The sequence below is a fragment of the Lepidothrix coronata genome, unplaced genomic scaffold (genome assembly GCF_001604755.1).
Source record: "Lepidothrix coronata isolate B3197 unplaced genomic scaffold, Lepidothrix_coronata-1.0 Scaffold144, whole genome shotgun sequence".
Lineage (NCBI taxonomy): Eukaryota > Metazoa > Chordata > Aves > Passeriformes > Pipridae > Lepidothrix > Lepidothrix coronata.
In genome coordinates this window covers 57,361-74,844 of record NW_016690324.1, presented here as the reverse complement: position 1 = coordinate 74,844, position 17,484 = coordinate 57,361, and the positions used below count along the sequence as shown (strand labels likewise).

The following is a 17,484-nucleotide window of genomic DNA, read 5'->3' as shown; positions in this document are numbered from 1 at the left end:
TTCATTCTGCAACAATAGAAATCCTTTTTGAAGAGGAACTTAAACCACTTCTTAAATGACAAGGATAATTAGAGAAAGCTTGTAGGACCAGATCCAGGTCTTGCTTTAAACTGGAATTCACTAGAATGATTATGGGAAAAGCATCTGTCTAAGGAAACTGCTGACAGAGTGTTTTTTGTGATCATATTATCTGATTTTATCAACACAGAAGCTGGCCCCCTGCTTCTTGTGGGCAGACTGTGTGGAGAAATAAGCTCTGGAGTTGGCTCCAAGCTGCACAATTTGTGTCTGGATTGGATTTCTTCAAAGCCAGAGATGTTTTCATTCAGCTGGGCCATCCTAATCACATATTGTTGCTATTTGCTGGGGAATTCAGACACCAGGACAGTAACACAGGCTCTACCTGGACTTGCAGTAGGTACTGTTCTTTCATTCTTCTGTTCAGGACAGATGCTGTCACCAGCAGACCATTCTGGGTGACATCAAAGGCCTTCCCATCGTTGCCCTGGGTGATTTGGAATGAGTAGGGCGGTCCATTTTCTGGGGAGTCCCTGTCGCTCATAATCAGCTCCAGGACGCTTGTACCCACGGGAGCATTCTCCTGAAATGGGGAAATATGCTTTTGGAAAAAGATAAGCAAAGAGAAATGGCTCAGGGGAACCTACAGTGGCTCAGGAGCTGCTGGGTCAGGAAGAGGGAAACAAATCCCACCTGCCCTGTGCATCTCTCCAGAACACACAGAGGACAAAGAAGCTTCACCACCATCCTGCCCCTCTGCTCCAGCAGCAGCTCATGCATGAGTTTCTTAACACCATGAGAACAGACTGTGTCCTGGCTTACCTGCACCACCACACTGTAGTTGAGCTGGAAGAACCGAGGAGGGTTGTCATTGACATCAGACACATGGACATGCACAGGGACGTCACTGAACTGAGGAGGGTGGCCGTTGTCCATGGCTCGAACTGTCAAGGAATAACTGGGGATCTGGAGGATTTGTAGTGCAGGATTACTTTGAGAAATGGCAGAATGGTGGCTTTTTCACATTGAAGTTTTACCCCCCCTGCAGCTTGTTGAAATGCCTGGGGCCATGTACTGCACCATAACAACAGCTTTGCCCTTGGCTAAGGCTCTCCATCCATAAACCTCGCTCAAAGCTCACTGCTAAACAAAATCAGCCTCACAACAGTTGCAGAGAAGAGAAACAGCTTGCCAAATATGGATGAGACCAAGCTGGGCATATATCTGTCAATAATGGTTTAAGCTGCTGCTATTTTATGAATGAGAGACTGTCCAGGTGACCTTTCCATCTCCTCCCCACACCCGTTTTCCATAATTCTCTGATGCAGGGAAGCAGAAGTCAACTGTGTTTGTTTCCAGTTTGGGGCTGACTCTCACCCAGACAGCTTGAAATACCAATGGAGCAGACAAAAACTCAGAGTTGTGGGAGGTGTCCCTGCCAGTGGCAGGGGAGTTGGAACTAGATGATCTTTAAGGTCCCTTCCAACCCAAACCATTCTGTGATTCTATACTGCCTTTCCTAAAGCCCAGCCTTCCTACTTGCAGTATATATGAGTCTAGAAAATGAGTGAATGAAAGACTTGTCTTCTACTAACAGTATTATGAGTAAATAATTCAGAAAACAGGAGGTAGCTGAGCGTATTGTGCTCCTTTAGTTTTTTGGGGCACATCTGTTTCAGCCTTCCTGTTCTCAGTGTCTCAAACTCACCTCCTCCCTGTCCAGATGCTTGGCAATGCTGATCTGTCCACTTCTGGGCTGAATGGCAAAGTGTCCCAGTGGGTTCCCTTCCACGATGGAATATGTGATCTGATTGTTCATTGCTCCATCCAAGTCATCAGCTGACACCTGTTTGGAGAGAAAAAAAAACCCAGCTAGGACCCCTGGGCCAAAAAGGCTGTTCCATGGAGGAGCTTGTGCAGGACCTTGTTGTCATTTAAGGGTATTGGTTTGAGCTTGCCTCAAATGAGGAGGGGAAGGAAGGTGGTTTAAATAAATGTCATCCAACAGTTTTTTCAAGACAAAATTCATCTACAGCAATGGCTTTCTCCTTGTCCCTTTCCTCACTTGACCACCCCTGTGATGGTAACAGGCTAAACAGGGAACTCCACAAGGACTTACCCTGGGCTCTGGTATTCTGCCCAGAATAGGGTATTTGCCTTCTTCTTCAGGCATTTTAGCTCTCTTGGGAGGTTCTCAAGGCTCCTGAGCCCCTCCTTAGCTTTCACTTAAAGATGTCTTATAAGTGTTCTACACATCTGTGGAGTATCAGGAATTCTGGCAATCATCCTTTTAAAAGTCATGCTTTGGTCTTAGATGTTGAATGTCACAAACCCACTGAGGTGGCTGTGTCCAAGGAAAAACAAAGTGCCAAAGAGGAGAAAATAATGCATAGCCCAAAAAAAGAACAGGCAAAGACAGCTGGCCTGGTTTGTAACCATACCGTGAGGATGACTTCTCCAACTGCAGCGTCCTCCCGGATATCAGTGAGGTAAGGGTCTTGGATGAACTCTGGTGCATGGTCATTGATGTCAGTTATGTTGATCACCACCATGGTCACATCGCTGAGAGAGGCTGAGCCCTTCCTTGTGCCCTCAATGGACAGGTAATACTCGTGACTTGCTTCAAAGTCCAGGCTCCCGTTTATGTATAAGGCACCTGCATTGTTGGATGGATAGGAAAGGACAGAAGACACTCTGAATTAATGGCACGTGAGGTTTCTTGGAATACTGCAAATACACCAAGGCAGCTGCCAAACTTCCAGCTGAAAAGGTGTTGTTGACCTAGCTTTGACCTTCTGTGGTTAAATTGGGATACTGAAGGACATGCATCCCATAAAATGAGCTACAGCTGAACAGATTCTGTGATAACCTGCCTCATTCTGGTATCAAATGTTTGAAGAGGTGAAATAAACTTCTGGAAGGTGTCCAGGAATCTTGGCTGGAGATCTGGGACAAGACTGGATGAAAGTCAACAGTGCTCCTGAAAGCTGTGACCAAAGCAGTAATAGAACATCACTGTGAACTGACACTGAACTGTGTCATAGGCAGGATGTAAAGGTGCGAGATGTAAATGCAGAATTGTACAGGAGTTAAAGGTGTGCAGCAAGATGCTCTGCTTTGTAAGTGAGGCTAGAGGTGCAATACAGAAATGAGGAGGCTGTTAATTAATCTCAAAATGAGTGAGAAACATACTGAACATATGGACTGAAGACATAAAGTAAAAGCAGAAAAAAAAAGACAAAGGGTAGCAGAGTGTGCCTGGGTTCTGCACTGAAACTATCACAAATTTATTCCCTGGAAATGAACACTGTTCTGTGTCATTTAAGATGTACAAAACTAGTAAGAAGATTGGTGGGGAAAAATTAGCAAGAGTCTTGGGGACAGAGAAGCTGAGGATGGCACCACGGATGAGGATGTTACAGCCAAGGGCAGGCCACTGATGAGGCATCCAAGGGCTTGTTTCATGGAGTTGACATTGGCCTTCTGAGAACAGCCCTTATCAGATCGCTGTGCAAACAGAGCAGTGCTTTATCTGGCTGGTAAACCTGGCTCAACACCTGCTCATGGCTAAGAGTAGTAATATCCATGTTCATTGAGTGCTACCTAATAAAGCTGCCTGTTACCCTGGGCTGCAGGTTCCTCGTGGGTTCAGAATGGAAAGACTTTTTAAATGAAACTGCTTTCTCCTGCCTCTTGAAGTGGAAAAATTTCTCCATGTATCCCTCATTCACATGGACCTGCCTCAGGACCCAAACATATAACAGGAATTTTTCCATTAATTTCAGTAAGATTTGGATCAGTCCTTAAGTGACTTTGGCTGCCAAAATTTAAAGTAGAAAAGAAGACTGTAGTCCCTACCCTTGTGCTGGCTGGGAGCAAAAGGGGAAGCCAAATGGAGAACCAGAAAAGACAAGGGTCAACCTGAACCTGCTTGGGAACAAGGTCATTTTACCTGTGTTTGAGTTGAGCTGAAACTTCCCGTGGTCGTTGCCATTCACAATTTCATACTTGATCTCTGTGTTTTCTGCATTGTCCCTTGTCAAGGCTGACAAGTTGAGGACCTCCGTACCCACAGCCACGTCTTCTTTTACCATGGCCACATATTCAGGGGCCAGAAAAACAGGCAGGTACTCATTTAGATCCACAACAGAGACAGTGACAGTGCCAAGAGCAGAGAGGGGCTGTGGGGAGCCCCGGTCAGTAGCACAGACAGTCAGCTCAAATGCTGAGTGCTGAGAATCCTTCAGAGGCTTTTCCAGACGGATCACCCCTGTGGTTTCCTCAATTGAAAAGTGTCCATTGGCAGAGTCAGACAGAGAATAGACCACCTCAGCGTTGAGACCTGCAAGGGTAAGGGACAGGCAGCATTAATTCATGGGTAGGAATGCTGCTGGTTTTATTTATTTATAATCCATTAGGACTGTGTGTACTTAATGACCTTCAATTCCCAGGGAAAATGGAGGCTGTATGAAAATCATACGAACACCAAGTGTGTCCCCGTCCATCTGCAGGTTCAGACATCCAGTCACTCTCACCATTATCCTTCAGTATCACCTCTGTATTAACTGGTGCTTCCCATTTTTATTTTCCTTCATATCTGCTTCCAAAGAAGATAAATATGATCCTGCTTCTCTGTCACCACAAATGCAGTCTCTGCTGGAGAGGTTTATTGAAAGCTCCTTTACTAGGAGCCTCACCTATGTTTCTGAGAATCTTTGTGTCCTCAGAAGGACCTCTCCATCCGTATTATCTACCCTATCCAGATCTGAAACTCCTTTTTTCCTTATTATGCTCATTCTCAGTCTCCATCTTTGATAAAGTTTCTATCCTGTTTGGATCCCAGATAAACTGTGTCACATTTTTTGCTGTGCATCACAGTTAGTTACTGAGCATGTTCTTAAAGTCTGTCTTTGCATGTTTCTACAGATACTGCACTTCAGACAGGGCCACAAAAATGCTGATGCCAGCCTGCTAGTCAAGGACATGTCAGCAACGAGATCCAGGCACATCTTCGGCCAAGATTCAATCATCTGTGCCCATCGCCGTAGCCCTTCCCTAGGTTTCAAAGGTTGCTATTCGGGATGAAAGATGAACTCTACTAACAAGTAAATCCCATTGTGACTCACCTTCATCAAGGTCCCTGGCAGCGACCACGGCGATGGGTGTCTTTGTTGTGGTGTTATCGAAAACGGCCACGGCGCAGTGACTGGGGAAGAATCTCGGTGCATTGTCATTTGTGTCCTCCACAATTAGCGTTACATCTGCCTGGCAGGAACGGCCCCCGCCGTCAGTGGCTTTCGCAACGAGGTGGTACGTGGGTTTCTGTTCGCGGTCCAGGGGTGCAGATGTGGTCAGCTCCCCTGTGGGAAAGAACAGGAGGTGGTCTTGTCTCCCAGCAATTGCAGCTGCAGCCTACAAGACCTCAGGGAGGTTCAGCGGCCTTCCTGCATGAACCGTGGGAGACAACAGACCAGGCTTGGACACCTATAGTAATTCAGCTAATAGTGGTGGTGTGTCCACACCACATTGCTCAGGGCTGTTCTCGGATCGCTGCCAGCCAGTGCCCTGGCAAGGCTTGGCACGGGGAGTCCTGCAAGTTCAGCTGAACTTCATGCAAGGGATGCCAACATGGGATAAAAGTGCTCATAAATAAATTGTACTTCTAAACACACCTTTATAAACCCCACTACACTGAGCTCCAAGTGAGCTCTAGGATGATCACTGAATCTGCTTGGGCAAATATACTGCACGAGATCTGATAAGAGCTTTTCAGAGTTTTTAACTTGAGTTTTTGGCTCAAGTAAAAGACCTCTTGTCCTGTTAGCAATGGTGTCTGCCCTTCATTTTAACAACACTAATGACACCGCTTCTAACAAAAGCTAGCAGGAAGACTGAGAGCTCAACCTCCTCTACACTGTGTTGCAATAAACCTGCCTGTCTGCCATTCCCTCCTCACTTGGGAGGGCTGGAATGAACAGCCCTTATGTTTGCTCAAGAGGAGATAAGTGTTGAGCCATGCTGGGAGCTTGGATTTCTCAGAAGCGGGTGAGGAAGAGGATAAAGGCATCCCATTGCCCTGCTCTCACCTGTGTGTGGTCCCAGCCGGAACTCCTCCGCGCCGGGGCCGTGGAGGCTGTACGTTATCTGGGCATTGCTGCCAACGTCGGGGTCGGTTGCTGATATTTTCAAAATGAAAAGACCTGGCCCAGAATCTTCAGAGACTCTCCCAGTGTAGAGTATCTGACAAGGACAGAAGGTGTCATTGGCATCTTAGCCACCTCCAAAATACCTTCATCCCTTACGGGGAGGAGCAGACTAGGAGGAGTTTCATAGGGAAGGATAAACCCTTATAAAAAACCCCTGTGGTTTATAGGGGAGGACAGTGTGCCTCCCATTGCTGGCTGCTGGGGTGTGGATTGGGACCAGCGAACTCATTTCACACAAGCCTTTGAATCTCCTTTGGGAAGCAACCACCTGTTCTTTCTCACCATGGCTAATGTCCACACCAGCGATCAGCTCTCTACAGCAACAAACCTTCTGATGGGAATCTCTCAGCACAGCAGGATACAAAACTCAGTAATTTACATGCCCCTACCCAGGAGGCTTCCTGGCATTGTTTATCTCCAAAAATTATCCTTCATAATGCTTAGGCTCTCACTTACTGCTGGCAAACATGCTTGGAGGCTAGATTTAATGTGCTTGCTTGACATGCAGCTTAATTAAAATTGCTAAGCATAATCAAAGCAACAGGATCGTGTGAGAAGAATTACGACAAGCCAAACCCTTTAACATGCTCTGTCTGTTCTTTCTTCTTTGCTATTGTGTTCTCTCCTTCCCAGGCTCTCCCTTCATGCCCCTGATGTCCCAGAACAGACGTCTTACCTGGCCGCACTCAGGGCTGTTGTCATTGATATCCAGAACAAAAATTTCCACTTCAGTGGTAGCCTGGAATTTCCCATCAGAGGCCATAACCTTGAGGAGATATTTCTCTGTATCTTCTCTGTCCAGAGGCTTCTTGGAAGAAATTGTCCATTCGCCCTCAATTTCATTAACTGTGAACTGTCCCAGTACGTCTCCTTCTAGAAGGGGGCAGGAGGCAAGTAAAAAAAGGCATTTACTGAGCGCTGAAAACCAGAAGTGATAAGGAAAGGGAATATATGTGTCCACTGTGGTTCCCTTAGGAGACCTGAAGGACTTTGGTGACCTTAAGAGTCTTTTCCAACCTATATGATTCGATGATTCTCTGACTTGCACTGGGGATGCAGAGAGGGCACTGGTGGTGTATCCAGCAGGTGAGGAGCATTTGCACAGGTGGGAAGTACCCTGCCTGTTTCAGTTATTCCCTGTCTGCATATTACACTGGAAGGAGGAAAAAACTCCTGATTGCAAAAAGGTCTTGGTAATGTTCTGCAGATGTGCATATTCATTGCCTCAAAACCACATTGTCTCACCTTCCCAAAGCCTGTCAGTCTTTCTTAGTGCATGTTCCTAAAGGGATCTGAGAGTTTCAAATACCCTGCAGATATTAGTTGGATCTTACTGTAACGGCACCACATAGAGTCATACTTCCTCTTAACCTACAGAGATATTTAATATATAGCTGCACTTTCTGGGGCTACTTTTTGATTCTGTAAGAGCCAAATTATGTGAGACAGGTAAATCCAGGCTAGGCAGGCTCTCTGGTCCACCAGATTCATGCTGCTCCTGCTGCTGCTACACAGATAAGATTTTAAATGGGCTGGATGCTGCCCCTGGAGAAGCCCTCTCTTTTGGCAAGGAGCTGGTGTCCTCTGCTGACCTGACACCACTGGGCAGAGAAGGGAGCACGTTAGGCAATGGGAATCAGTGAGGAGAGCTGGCTGTGGGGCTTGTTTGTGTTACACTCTGAAGGGCCTCGCACAGCAGGGTAAATTAAATTCACTCCCTTTCTGCTTTCCCTTGCACTGCAATGATGAGGTGGTGGATCTGGAGGCACAATGAGACCTCTGCTAGCCCTTCTTCTGATGCTGGGAAACACCAGCCCATACCCAGATTTAATTTCTGTGCGTCTGAAATCAATGTGAACAGGGCTCTGTGTTCTCAGATCAATACTCCCCTCCTTTGCTGCAGTTGCATTTACATGTTTATGGATAGAATTTGACCTGTGCTTTTAAGTGCATAGCAGAGAGAGCACAAGGTGCTCACCTCTAACATAAGTGTGCATCCTTTCAGGTTTAAAGTAGTTGGAAGTTACTACTATCTTTAAGATGGTAGAAATGTGAATACATAAATGGATTAAATCTTTCCTCCTAAAGGCTTGCAAATACCTAGGCATGCCATAAACCAATTCAAAGTACCAGCATTCCTTCCCTGTTTTGGATGGTTAGAATAATAGATAACAGGCTGCAGCACGATCTGGCTAAATGTTTTGACCCTGAAGGGTCCTCATTTGAGTTTGAACAAACATTTTAATTTGAAGTATCTGCTCCAGGTCTCAGAAAGACCCTTTAGGGTCAAAAAAATACTGTAAACTCAAGCTTCTACTTGTGCAGATGCACATAAAACTTTCAGTGTAACTTCTTTGGTATTTTACAGCAGTGGTTAATTTTAGTTGGCACAAGCGATGTTTCAGGGATGCAAGAGTAATTTTTAGTATTTCTTGTTAGCCAAAACCTTTACTAAGATTGACATGACAGTCTCAAATCTCTCCCAGTGCAGAGTGGCAACTGAAGCCTTGTTTGTTAAGTCAGACTCCAAGTGGCTTCATAGGAAACACATTTAACACCAGAAAGTTATACACATTCTATGTGCATATATATAGTTATTAAAAAATACAGACAGGCTACAGGCATATATGTAATGTATAAACTGACTGCACTGCTGGCAGGAGAAAAAACTGGGTCAAAGAACTTAAATACAGATCACAGTATCTCTGCGAGAAAAATTTTCCCTCCTCCTGTACCAGCTCTTCTGTCCTTCCAACAGATATTACAATTACACTGTCTTAATTATTCCTCTGTTAGGAAAGTGTAAATAAATATTTCTACAGTACTGTGTAATTACTTATATGGATTTTATTTATTCCCAAATAAATAGGATGATTCAGTGGTGAGATAGTTATTATAATGACAATTCCACCCACTGCAGTTAGTTACTAAAGAGTTTTGTATTCCCCAGATTCATTTAACTGAAGAGTCCAGTTCATGACAGAGCCTGGGCTTCATCTCACCTGCTTCTGATAGGCCTATCAGTACAACACCATTTCTGCCTTAATATCCTGTAAGGCAAGCTATCAAATCCTCACTTTGATACTCTTGTCCTTGCTCACCGAAGATTTAAAGTCAGGGAAGACTCACCGGTTATGTAGCACGTGACGCGCCGGTTCTGCTCAGAGATGTCAGCGTCGATGGTGCTCAGCGTGACCACCACCTGCCCCGGCTCTGCGTTCTCAATCACTGACCCCTTGTAGAAATCTGAGGTGAACTGTGGAGCATTATCATTTTCATCGGAGACAGTGACCTCCACCAGGGTTTGGGAAGAGAGTTGGACTTTCCTGCCGTGGTCAGTGGCCACCACATAAAAGCGGTAGATCTCCTGATCCTCGCAGTCCAGCTCTTTCAGTGTGGTGATCCACCCACTCTCACCATCAATGGTGAAGAGTCCACGGAGGTTGCCAGATTCTGCTTCCAGACTGTAGGTCACCTGCCCATCGCTTCCCATGTCCTGGTCGTTAGCTGTCACTTGAATGACTGTGGTTCCGGAAGGCATGTTCTCCATGACAAAAGCTTTGTAGGGATCTGCCTCAAAGACAGGTCTGTTGTCATTGACATCCTGCACTTGGATGTTCACAGAGACCAGAGAGACCAGCTCAGTCTCCTGATGTGAGCAGTGAGCCATAACATCAACCTGGTACCACTTGGTGGTCTCATGATCCATGGGTTTTTTGATTTTCAAAACCCCTGTTTGTTCATCCACTGTGAACACCTCATCCTTGTTACTTTCTGTAGTGGTTCCCTTCACCAGGCTGTATATAATGGGATCCTCTGCAAAAGCTTTGACTGACCCTATTTCTGATCCCTCTGGAAGATCCTCAGATGCAGAGAATGTATAAAGGGGCTCAGAAAACCTTGGCAATGTCACCTCCCTGGGGACAATCTGGAGATTCACTGGGACAAGGGAGTTCCAGTGAGGGGGTCTGCCATCTTCAGCTTTCACCTTGAAGTTAAAGGCTCTGTTTTCTAAACCAATAAGGCTCTCCTTGACTTTAACCACCCCAGTGGCAGCATTGATCTCCACAAGGTCTTCTGCCACATCTTCAACCGAGTCAACAGAGTAAATGACATCTGCATTTGCACCTTCATCAGCATCGTAAGCCAGTACTTGGATGACGGGGGAACCTTTGCTTACATTGGACTGGATGGACAGTGTGTATTCAGAGGCTTTGAACAGAGGTGGGTTGTCATTCTCATCTGTAAGGATTATTTTTACAGTGCAGAAGGCCACCTTCCCACCCCCATCCTTGGCCATGACTTTAATGGCTATGACTCTTTCTGTTGAATTTTCCCTGTCCAGCTTTTGCAGTGTGGAAATACAGCCTTTATTGTCTATGGAGAACTTCTCATGGGCAAGTTTATTTATGATGGTATAGTCTATGGTGCCATATGGGCCACCATCTGGGTCAATAGCCACCAACTCAATCACTTTGGTACCTATCTCAGCATTTTCTGCCAGCTCTGCCTCGTACACGTTCTGCCGAAAAGAGGGGCTGTATTTGTTGGCATTTGTGGTGTTGATATACACAGGCACAGTGCTCTTGAAAACTCCATCTGAAGCAGAAACTCTGAGATTGTAGGATGGCTCCAAGTCCTTTTTGCAGCGGTTGAACATGGATATTATTCCAGAAGTGCTGTTGATGGCAAAATGCCTATTGTCATTGCCCGAGAGTATCACATATTCCAGTCGGGTGGTGTCTCCACTGTCGGGGTCCAGGGCCTGGACTTTGATCACGATGTGCCCACACGTAGCCATTTCACTGACCTTGGCTTCATACTGAAGCTGGCTGAACTCAGGGGGATTGTCATTGATGTCTGTCACATCTACAATTACCAGGGCATCACTACTAAGTGGAGGCATCCCATGATCTGCAGCTCTTACTTTCAGGCGGAACTGCTGATTTGTTTCATAGTCAAGTGCTTGAGCTGTTGCTATTTGCCCTGTGCTGGCATCAATATTAAAGAACTTGGTAGAATCTGAACCATCATCCACAAGCTGATAGGAAACTACTTTGTTTCTGCCAGAATCCTTATCAGAAGCAAGGAGTTGGACAACAGGAGTTTGTGCTGGCAAACTCTCCGAGACAGATGCCGTGTAGACGATTTGAGAAAATACCGGGGGATTGTCATTAATGTCCTCTACCTCCACCTCCACTCTGGCTTCTGAGAAGGATCCCAGCGCTGTGTCTGTGGCTCTAACAGTGAACGTGTGTTTTGTCTCTAGCTCGTAGTCCAGCTGGCCCGTGACAGTCAGGACACCAGTTTTGAAGTCGGTGTTGAAGAGTTTCAGGGAGTCTTCTTCCACAATGTTGTAGATGAGGCGCAAGCCTTCAGGGCTGCGAGCCTGTATGTGGAGGATAGATGTGTATGGGGGGATGTTTTCCGGCACCTTCACTCGGTAGTACAAACTTTGGAACAGAGGGTTGGATTTGTTCCTCACACTGATCACAACCTCCTCTTCAGCACGGAGGGGAGGCTCTCCTTTGTCCTTAGCAATGACTCGGAGGTTGTATTTATTTAAAGCTTGATAATCAAGAGGCTTCTTAAGGGAGATGTCTCCTAGGTAAGGGTCAATCCGAAAGTATTTGTAGTCCTCTGCAAATGAGTAGGTAACAGCTCCATTATCCCCTATGTCTTTGTCTGTTGCTGACACCTGGAAAAGTACATCACCTGACTCCGTGCCGTCCTGCACCGAGGTGTAATATGGCACATTCTCAAACTGTGGTGGGTTGTCATTGACATCCTCTACATAAACCTTGACTGTGGCTTGGGACACTCTTGGTGGTTTCCTGTTGTCCTTCACTTCCACAGCCACCTCGTGCATATCTTGCATTTCGCGGTCAAATTTCACACCCTTGGTCTGAAGTACTCCAGAGGCCTGGATCATCTTGAATCTTTCCTTTCCATTCAAGAGAGAATAGGAAAGGGGTTCATTTAGCTGATATCCCTTGACCCCAAGGATAGTTAGAGTCTTCTCATCTGTGGAGTTCTCCATCACAGTTGCTGTATACACGTCTTGATCAAATTTCAAGCCAGTACCTTGTGCTTGAGTTAAGTTTAGCTTAACCAGAGCAGTACTCTTATATAAGCCATCACCAGCTCTGACCATGAGCTCATGATAGCTCCTGAGGCCAGTAGCATTAAGAATGGAGATGAGACCTGTGAGGGGATGAATATAGAAAGCATTATCAAGGTTCCCTTCCACGATGCTGTAGGTCACCTCCGAATCTGCATCTTTCGCTTGCACTGACAAAAGCTCCATTCCGGGGTGGGCAGGTAGCAAGACAGAAAGATCATAAGTGTCTTTCAAAAAGACTGGAGGTGAATCATTCACATCTTTAACGTGGATTGTGACCTTGGTGGGTTTGGCTGCAAATAAGCTGGGACTTCCACTGTCATGCACATGTACACTGAAGTGGAAAACTGGGGTGAGCTCGTAGTCTATATCAGCACGACTGGTCAGTGTCCCTGTGCTGGGATCTACAGTGAAATATTTCAGTGCCTCTGGTTCCAAAATCTCATAGACCAGCAGAGCATTGGAGTCTTGATCAGCATCTGTTGCATAGGTCACGAGGGGAGCATTGCTCTCATCCAGAACCATGCTTTGTGATGGAGCATTCTCCATGATCCAGCCAACGAAGGAAGGCTTAACGAAGATGGGTGCATTGTCATTCTCATCTATGACATAGATAAGTACCACTGCGTCCATAAAAGCTCCAGCCATGTTGGTGCCACGGACCTTCAACTGGTAAAAAGACACCTGCTCAAAATCTAAGCTCTTCTGAGTGGAAATAAGGCCTGACTGATAGTTCATGGAGAACACTCCATCTCCATTTCCATCTTTTATTTCATAGCTGACTGGTGACAAGCTTGTGGCTGAAACCTGGATTAGAGGAGAGCCAATAGCAGTGGATTCACTGATCTCTGTGATGTACTCGGCCTCTGGAAATTTTGGAGGGGTTCGATCGGAGGGTCTAATGCGGACATGGACCGTAGCAGAATCTTTAAGCTGAGGGAACCCCCGATCTTCTGCTTTTACAATAAGAGTAAATCGATCCTGTCTGGATGGATCCAGTTTCTGGGCAACTGTAATAATTCCAGAATATGGGTCGATGCTAAAGAAGCCTTCCCCATTACCTGCAAGAAGAGAAATTACAAAGTGAAGAATGCAGACACCATATTGGTTTTCTGAACCTCTTTTCCATAGATTCTGCTGATTTCAGACCTAGTTAACATCTGTTTCTTTCACTGGGAGAAATTAACTAATTTCTAAATAATTTTAATTATAAGAACAATAAACCCATTGAGATCAATGAGCTAACTTTTGAATCAATCAAAATGTAAATTGGAGATAAATACCCTTCTAATTTAAGCATATTTAGTGGTGGCAGAGCTTGTGCTTGAAGCTTTTGCCTTGTGTGCAGAACATGGTAGCACAGATAGTACTAGTTCCTTCAAGCTCTGTCATGCTTGTAATTACCAATGCTTCAGGAGCAATTAAATCCCTCAGTCCTTGATCTAAATTGCAGTGAGAAAGATGGAGCAAAGGATGGTTTGTCTCCTGCAAAGAATTTACCAGCTAAATAGGCAGTGTGGCACAGACATAAATACTTCAGTTTTAACCTTTAGAGTGAATGATAAAATACTTGCCCACTGAACTTGCATGACCCAAAACCACCAGCAGCCAATGCTGACAGGGTCCTCACTGTTCTTTGAAGATGTATTTCTTGGTAGAAATAGTGGAACTGATGATGACTGTTGTGGGAATTGGAGTACTTTTGCCTAACAACTGAATAGGGATCGCTCCCTCAGTTCCCAAGGACAAAAGGAGCAGATTTTAGGTTGCCCTAACTCATCCAATCACATTTTTTTTAAGGCCAGTGACTGAACATTAAGCTTTCTTCTTAAGAAAGGATGCTAATATTCCATAATACGGAAATTACCTGCTCACTATAGATTTTTTCTGAATAGAAAGAAAATCACATTTTAGAACTGTAAAATTTACTGGAAATTAACTGCCATTTACTGGTCTTTGCAACAGCTACAGAAAGCTGGTCAAACGGCCACCAGTTAGAGCATGGAAACATAGGTGTGATCAAAGCCTAAACTGTCTTGTTGCAGGGCTCTCACCTGCCTGAAGGGAGTAGTGGATTTCAGCATTAGCTCCTTGGTCCTGATCAAGGGCTCTGACTTGTATAACCTCTGTGCCCACCACTGCTGAGTCCAGCACTTCTGCTTCATAGTGGATGGTGCTGAACTGCGGAGGGTGGAGGTTGCAGCTGTCCACATGGATGATGACTCGGACAAAGTTCCGCTTGATGGGGACCTCCTGGTCTCGCACCTGAATGACAGAGGAAGAGCAGGCACAGTCACACTTGGGGAGAAGGCAGCCTTGCCTGCACCAGCTTCCAAGCAACTCATCAGGACTCCTACACAGGTGGGTGTTTTGCAGTGGTCCTAACCCCTTGGGAGGGAATGAGCCTGTAAGTTTCAGCACCAAAGCTCAGCCTTGAACTTGAAACCAAACATTAACAATTATTCACTGTGTTTTCTTTTATAAGAATCCAGTGGCCCTCCAATGAAATTAGCAGGTGGTTAGAGGAAAGTAGGGTGTTACCTAGATTTAGCCATATAGTAAAGGTTAACAGCCTGCTTTCCTCTTCCTTATTGTTCTAGACAAATCCTCCCTCAAAGACTAAAACCAGTTTTAATTTCTCCAGTGACCCATATTTCCTGGTCAAGCTGGTGGACTCAGCAGGGCTTGGTCAGGACTCACCATCACTGTGAGGGTGTGCTGAGGCATGGGCTGGGAACTGAAGCCTTCTGCTGTTGTGAGGGCTCCACTGCTTGGATCCAACTGGAAAAGTCTTGAGCTTTTGGGGTCCACGCTGCCATGGATGGTGTAGATGAGCCCCTTTCCTTTGTCCTTGTCTGTTGCACTGACTCGAAGGATTTCTCTCCCTGAGGGGGTATCTTCAGGAATCCTCACATCATAATGGCTCTCTAGGAACTGGGGACGGTGCTGGTTGATGTCAATAACGTGGATAAACGCCTGTGGGGCAAACAGCACAGTGAGAGCAGCAAAGACATGGCAGCAGCCTGACATGCAGCCACGTAAAATCTAAGCTACCAAACCCTCTGGGGTGTAGCCATTCTCTGAGTCCTGTAACTGTCACAGCTTTCCAACTCTTGGGGCTTTGCCATCCGTGGTGACTGGGAGTCCTTTTGTCCTTCTCCCCCAAGGAACTCCTGCTGTGCCTTCCCTTCATGTTTTCCCATTTGCTTCCTCTCATTTCTTTTTATAACTCCAATCTGGCAAGCCACTCAGACTGAACGTGCCTGCACTTGGCACATGGGGAAACTGTCACAGCCTGCCATGAGGAGCAGCAGTGGCTCAGCCACGGTGCCAGCTTTGCTGGCCAGTGCCTCCACAGCAACCCCCATTAATTACACAGAAGGGAGATGTTTGGTAAAAGGAGGGAGGGCTGGCCTTCCTCATGCATGTGGAGAAGCAAAATTCGTGTTCTACGTTTTTTAGCCAAATCTTCCCCTCTGCAGTCAGCAGCACCCCCCCTTGTGAATAGCTGCCTGAATCCTGCCTGCAAAGTCACAGGTTCTTCTGTTTAGTCTCCTACCCTGGCGGTCCTGACCCCCCTACTGATGTGGTCCCTGCATCTTAGGAAGTCCCAACCAAGTGTAATAATTTGCTTCCTGTAGCAAACCTGAGCATGCCATTGGGGTTTTGCATGAGCAGGTTTCTTGACATCTGCTAGTGGCCTTGAGTGCCAAAATAAACGTAGGGATGAGATGCAAGGTGGCAGGGAATGCACACCAGGCAAGGTGGGGCTCTGTTTGTTTATTTGGAGCAATACCTGAAGATAGTCGAGATAAGTGGCCATCCATTAGCATTGCATTTCACAGGAATGACAGTGTTCCTCACTCATCATCCCCCGAAGTGAATGTCCCATGATAAGCCTCACTGACAGGTGACTCACATTCTAGGTCTTCCTGTGCAGTGAGGGCTGGAATTCTGGCTGCTTCTTATGTGTGGAGAGAACGGTTGGTGGAAGATCAAGCCCTGAACACCCCTCCTCAGGGCAGGTAAAAATGGGCAAATCTCATAATTTTAACTGGGGCTCAGGGACATTGCTGAGAGAAAAGTGCCTCCTTTCACCAGCACTTCCTTCCTCTGTGGCAACTTAAAGCACACGGCATCTCTGCAGTTGCCCCACTCACCTCCTGGGCCTGACCTCACCTCTTGCAAATGCATTTGTGCTGCCCTTACTTTGGCTCACAAGTCCCAGGAACACCCCTTGACATGGGACCATGGACCCAATCCTGATCTAACTGTGTACACATTTCCCTTATGACTTAACATATTGTCCCGGACTTGTTGCAGTTCAGACTGAGCAGCTGAGAGCAAGTTGAGGTCTGAGTGTGTGAACTGCCACTCCAGCTTGGCTGGTGGTGTAGATGTGTCCTCGTGTGCTGGCTGTGGTCGACAGGAAAGACCCAGGCTTTCCTAGACCAGCTGTGTTTCCAAGAACATAAAAACAGTCTTAACTTGGTATTAGGAAAGACTTGGGTCACTGTGTAATGTAAAATCACAGTGTAAGGAGATTCTTGTGCCTGGCACCTCATCCAGAGCTCATCAGACTCAGAAAAGATTCCCTTTGGCACGTACTCCCTCTCAGTGGGGTGTTTAACAAAGAAAAAAAACATTACCTGGGTTTTGATCGTATTGGACCCATCAGTGACTTCTACTGTCAGGTTATAGCTTGACTTCTTCCTTGCATCAAGGGGTCTTGCAATGACCATGCTGCCTGTACTCTTTTCAATGTCAAAATCCATGTCATCATCACCACCTGAGATAAGGGAGAGATGAAAAAGGGAAAGAGGAGGGCAGTTAAAAGTCAGAGCAAGCTGCCGGTGCTGGCAGCCTCTGAAGGGGAAGAGATTCCAGGAGCTGCCTGGAGACCTAAAGGACAAGGATATTCCTTCCAGACATCATACACAAATCCCACAAGGAGCTCATGCCCAGCCACAAATAAGTGAACACCAGGCAATATGCCTTGAAGGGGGCTGTGCAGGCACTCACTCTCGCTGTACCTCTTTGGCCATGGCTAGACTGAGGACATTGCTATAGGTGAGGTTTCTCCCAAATCTAGAAACTCAATACAACATGTGATAGATGGACACAGGAGACAGTGAGGAC

The 17,484-nt window shown here is 46.1% G+C and overlaps 1 protein-coding gene across 1 annotated transcript in view; it reads right to left on the bottom strand.

The window, feature by feature from the left end:
* The window catches only part of FAT2 (FAT atypical cadherin 2), a 57,152-nt gene that overhangs the window by 12,556 nt on the left and 27,112 nt on the right, over positions 1-17,484 (bottom strand). Inside the window, exons 7-18 of the mRNA XM_017827989.1 lie at positions 16,995-17,134; positions 15,046-15,321; positions 14,400-14,610; positions 9,354-13,406; positions 6,901-7,097; positions 6,105-6,258; positions 5,145-5,378; positions 3,971-4,360; positions 2,460-2,674; positions 1,727-1,864; positions 841-984; positions 404-601 (exon numbers count right to left, since the gene is read on the bottom strand). Coding sequence (XP_017683478.1) covers positions 404-601; positions 841-984; positions 1,727-1,864; positions 2,460-2,674; positions 3,971-4,360; positions 5,145-5,378; positions 6,105-6,258; positions 6,901-7,097; positions 9,354-13,406; positions 14,400-14,610; positions 15,046-15,321; positions 16,995-17,134 — 6,350 coding nt within the window. The remainder of the gene's footprint in view (positions 1-403; positions 602-840; positions 985-1,726; positions 1,865-2,459; positions 2,675-3,970; positions 4,361-5,144; positions 5,379-6,104; positions 6,259-6,900; positions 7,098-9,353; positions 13,407-14,399; positions 14,611-15,045; positions 15,322-16,994; positions 17,135-17,484) is intronic.